Source organism: Sesamum indicum, linkage group LG1 (genome assembly GCF_000512975.1).
Source record: "Sesamum indicum cultivar Zhongzhi No. 13 linkage group LG1, S_indicum_v1.0, whole genome shotgun sequence".
NCBI classification, from domain to species: domain Eukaryota; kingdom Viridiplantae; phylum Streptophyta; class Magnoliopsida; order Lamiales; family Pedaliaceae; genus Sesamum; species Sesamum indicum.
Window position 1 is genome coordinate 2,522,536 of NC_026145.1, and position 5,542 is coordinate 2,528,077.

At 34.9% G+C, this 5,542-nt stretch overlaps 1 protein-coding gene across 1 annotated transcript; it reads left to right on the forward strand.

The window, feature by feature from the left end:
- On the forward strand, window positions 2,169-5,131 carry LOC105155520 (flavonoid 3',5'-hydroxylase-like). The gene is made up of 2 exons (XM_011071414.2): window positions 2,169-3,130; window positions 4,362-5,131. Exons 1-2 carry the CDS (start codon window positions 2,237-2,239, stop codon window positions 4,989-4,991), a joined length of 1,524 nt encoding a protein of 507 aa, XP_011069716.1. The 5' UTR covers window positions 2,169-2,236; the 3' UTR covers window positions 4,992-5,131.

Consider the following 5,542-nt stretch of genomic DNA (forward strand, 5'->3'; position numbering starts at 1 on the left):
ATGTAATCCAAAGTTAATGTGTAATTAATTTAAAAGCTTGGACAAGCCTTAGGTCCCACGAGGCCCACATGTAATTACTAATGTCTTGATGATCAGCAAAGACGGCTCCATCAAAGTTGATTTTGATGAACCCATTTTGATCTCGGGGAGAGACAAATTTCGAGGTTTCATATCAAGACGAAGACGAGAAGAACAAGTAACAAAATCCTATAACCCTAAATTGGCAGAATTAAGCAACTCCAGGGCTTGCGAGACCTTCTCCCATCAGCGCCTTATTGCTGCCGGTGTACATAAGAAAACGACCAGCATCCATGGGATCAAGGTAGTGACAGTCTCTACAGAACCAACCTTCTTCATCGCTATGCAAAAAGAAATGATCAAGGATGAAGATGAGTCAAAGCCCAAACCTGTCTGGCCAAGGGACACATCCAACAAATTGTGTTTAGTGCTTTCATGTGGATGCTTGCACACCGGGCAGAAGTCGGCCACCTCCACATTACGCCGTACCAGGCTGGATAGTGTTGGAACGGCATTACAGCAGGCCTTCCAAGAGATGACGATGATGATAATTGCTAGAAGAGATTATTTGAATTTTTTTCGAAAACAAACTCAGCTTAAAGGACAGACTGAACAAACCTTTTATCTGATACTCAATTCACCCACTTAAATACAAGAAACAAAAATTCAAAAAGCAGGAGGAAAGTAAATATGCTGCTCATGCATGGGGTGATACCTCCAAGTTCCAACACTAACAGAATCCCAGCAACAACAAATTTAACAGGGCTATCAAGGATGATTACGGTGTGGATTTTGTAACGCCTATACATAGACCAAAAGAAAGACAACGAATTTCTGCATTTTGATACTTTTATGGATAGTTGGAAAACGTGACTTCAGTAGCTTGATATACAAACTACTTACAATCGAGAATACATAACCAATTGTCCTCCGAGACAACCACACCAATCCACCCCCAAACAAACACAATGATTTAACTAGCTGTAGTGCCACTTGCCATCCGTGTACTGATTACTTGAGATCATCTTTTTAATTCATTTTTTTATAAATTCGCGAACTGGTCGGGCGGGGTTTTGACCTGTCTGTATTGGTTTTTATATATCCAACCTCGATCGGACACATGACAAGTTTCCGGTCGAACCGGCAGCTGATTCAATTCGATATTGAAATTATTGGTTTGCACCTTCAATATATGATTATATTGATAATTAAGATAACCCACCACATGAGTTTGAATTATTGTGAAGATCTTTGATGAAAATAAATATATGTCTTAATTAGACTTAACTTTTAGCAACGTAGGTGATCAGCTATAAGAATCCTAATCCGTGTACACGACACAGGCACAATTATTAAAGATAATCAGTGGGTTTCCTATTTTCATCTCCCATTTTGTAATCAAAAGCCAAAAAAAAAGAAACAAGAAGATTGATTTGCGTGGGGTGGGACCATGCAAATCCGGGTTTGATTACAAGACAAGAAAAATATTAACATAAAAAAATCTAACAGATAGCAACTCAAATTATATAGTAATGAAACCAATTTATTTCGTAAAAGAAACCAAAGATACTGATTATTTCATGAGTGAGTTGAAATTTGTGTGAATGTTAAATAAAACATCATATTATTTTTAAAAGGGATAATTACACTCCCTTCTCCTGAGTTTTGATATAATTACACGTAAATTTCTTGTGATTTGAAAATTACGTCTAGCATCCCTAAAATTTATTTACATCTAACAAATAAGTTTCTTCATTTGTCAAAGTTCACGGAATTTGCTGATATTAACAAAAAATATCAAAAAAAATCTATATTTCTCCCTGACTGACTTATTATTAACTTATAATAAATCAAATAAAATACTTTTATGATCAAATTACCCTCATACGTCTTCACACATTAAAACATATGAGGAGGTTTACCTTCACTGTTATAAGGGTAGTTTACTTCAAAAAAAATTATTTGACCTACAATAAGTTAGTTTTTTAAGTCAATCAAGGGTAAGTCTCAATTTTCATTCAGTTTTTTCATTAATATCAGCAAATTCAGTAAATTTTAACTAACAATTGACTTATTTGTTAAATGAAAGCAAAACTTAAGAATGTTAGATTCAATCTTGAGAAGATTATATATAATTACACTCAACCTGAATACGGTGGAGTGTAATTATCCCTTTTCAAAAAGAGAGGACATCTCATAGTCCAATAATAGCATAAGGATGGATCCCTTTGCCACCGTAGCTCTTTTAGCCACAGTTTTCATGCTATCTATTGTATGGATGATCAAAAAAACAAGTAAAGAAGCGCCTCCCTTGCCTCCAGGGCCACGAGGCCTGCCAATACTCGGGTACTTGCCGTTTCTACATGAAAACCTACACATACAATTCACTGAACTAGCCCACAAATACGGCCCTATCTACAAGTTCAAGCTCGGAAACAAGCTCTGCATGGTGATCAGCTCGCCGTCCCTAGTAAAAGAGGTGGTACGTGATCACGATACAGTATTTGCCAACCGGGATGCGCCAATTGCTGCATTGATCGCGTCGTATGGAGGGAACGACGTTGTGTGGACGGACTACGACTCACACTGGCGCATGATGCGAAAGATATTTTCGAGGGAGATGCTCAGCAACAGCAACATTGAGGGGTCGTACCATCTCCGGAGGGGAGAGGTAAGGAGGGCCCTCAGAGATGTTTATTCCAAGATTGGGACGCCGGTGGACGTCGGTCAAGTAACGTTTTTCATTGAATTGAATGTGATAATGAGCATGATCTGGGGCAGCACGATCGAGGGGGCGAAGCGGGACAGGATCGGGGAGGAGTATTGGGGGGTGGTGTCGAAGCTCGTTGATTTGTTGGGGAAACCGAATGTTTCGGATTATTTTCCGGGTCTTGCCAGGTTTGATGTACAGGGGATTGCGAAAGAGATGAAGGGTTATGTGCAGTGTGTGGATAGAATCGTTGATGAGGTGGTGAAGGAGAGGATGGGGATGGCAGAAAATGGGAAAATTGATCAAGGGAAGAAGGATTTTCTGCAGACTCTTATAGATCTCAAGGAGAGCAGAAATGCTGAGACATCCATCAACATGACTGAGTTAAGGGCCCTTTTAATGGTAAGATTCATCACTTTCGGTTCCCATAGAAATAATAAGAAATGGAAAATTCAACTGTTTCTATGACTAGTTTCACTTTTGTCTGAAACATACTATTGATGTCATATTACAGAATAGGAGAAAAAAATTAATGCTAGTCGATTTTGATTAAATTTGAATTAATTATATAACAAATGCAATTCACTTATTGTATGATTGATATATAATTTAAAAAAAATAATCAATCACGTAACAAATATATTATATTTATTTGTAATTTGCTTGCACTACAAATTTAACTTGGAGAAGAACTTTTTTGGTGAATAGATAGAAAATTTGAGTAACAATATTTGAATAGATAGAAAATTTGAGTTAATTAACAATATTTGGTCTAGGAGAAATCTATATTTGGATTGGATTCAATTGCTTTCAATGTTATATACTATGTTATGGTAATTAATTAGATTATTATTGATAATTGTATGAGGCTCAATTTCATTTTTAATCATGTATTTTAGTTCTTAATTAATATTTTAATTTTTAAATTTGTTAAAATTGAAATATTGATGCTTCACCTCTTTTAATTTTGTGATTTCAAGACAAAATTGATTAAAATTATTAAAATTAACAGGAACAAAAATACAATTAAATCTATTGTATAATTTAAAATATGTTTATTTTATTTGATGGTATCGTCAAGGTCGACCATTTTAAGGATATGCTAATTAAAATGATTTGTGTAAATTTAAGGAAATGATTATTCATCAGCTAATAATGTTTAGCCAGTAAGATAATCTAATTATATGTACTAATTCCAGATTATATTCATCTCTGGAGTTGAATCATTTTTTTTGTATTTTCATACTTTTTTATTCCGCATATCCACATCATTATTGGTCTTAACCAATGCAAAAGAATATCTTTTATTTAAACTTCTAATATGTTCTATTCTATATAATATATACAAGTCATGTATATAAAATATATTTTTAAATGTGTATATATTAAATAAAATAAAAAATATCATATATTAAATTTGAAATGAATTATTAATATATAAAACAATTTATATATATATTATTAATATATTAATATTAATATAAAACAATTTAGAGAGATAAATTATTTCGTTTAGAAAAAATAAATTATTATTTTTTTATATATAAAATAATTTATTCATTTATAATATTATACGAAATAAATTACATTTAATCATATAATAGTTATACAGTCCGTTTATATATTGTAACAGGACACAGTGGTAGGTGGAACCGACACAACATCAACCATAATCCAATGGGTCATGGCAGAGCTTCTAAACCACAAGGAGAAACTGCATAAAGTGCAGAAAGAACTGTCGGATCTCATAGGCCTAAGCACCGTCGTCGAAGAATCCCATCTACCGAAACTGCGCTACTTGGACGCCGTAGTAAAAGAAACCCTGCGCTTACATCCCGCGGTGCCCCTTCTCCTCCCGCGACGCCCCAGTCAATCCTGCGTCGTCGGCGGGTACACAATCCCCAAACACGCCACTGTTTTTCTCAACGTGTGGTCCATTCAGAGAGACCCTAGTCTCTGGGACAATCCCCTGGAATTCAACCCGGAGAGGTTTCTAAACGGGACTGATCAAGAATGGGATTTTCATGGTAACAATTTTCAGTATGCGCCGTTTGGATCGGGCAGGAGGGTATGTGCTGGTGTGGCTCTGGCCGAGAGGACGCTGATGTATATATTAGCTTCACTTCTGCATTCATTTGAGTGGCGATTGCCGGACGGCGAAGATGTGGATATGGCGGAGAAACTCGGACTTGTGTTGAGGAAAAGCCAACCGTTGATTGCCATTCCCACGCCCAGGCTGTGTGGGGAGGGTCTGTATGTTTAGTTCGGTACCGTTGATTTATGTGATGTATTCTGCTTAATTCAGTCGGGAATATGTGTACACTGATGGAATAAATTAAATAAGGAAAAATAGCAACTCCATTGTGATATTGCAAATAAGCAAATTACCTCTTTATGACAAAATAAATAGCGATTTTTCTCTTTGTATTTTAAAATTCAACAATTTACCCCCTTATAATTTTTAAAATAAAACAATTTATATCCATATATAAGGAGGTAAATTGCTTTATTTTAAAAAGTATAGGAAGGTAAATTGATATATATTTTTCATAAGAGGGTAATGTGTTCATTTTTAATATCACATGTGAGTAAATTGTTATTCATCCAAATTAAATATGTTACTTGATTATTTAACTCTTGGCCAATTTGTTTTTTATATTATTTAAAGGGATAACTATATTTTTCGTACCTTAGTTATGTCCCTAAATCAATTTTGGCACACTAATGTTTGTTAATTTCATCAATTTTAGTACCCTCAATTAGTTTAACTTGAAATCTAATCAAGAGGACCAATTTGGAGAAAAATAAGGCTGG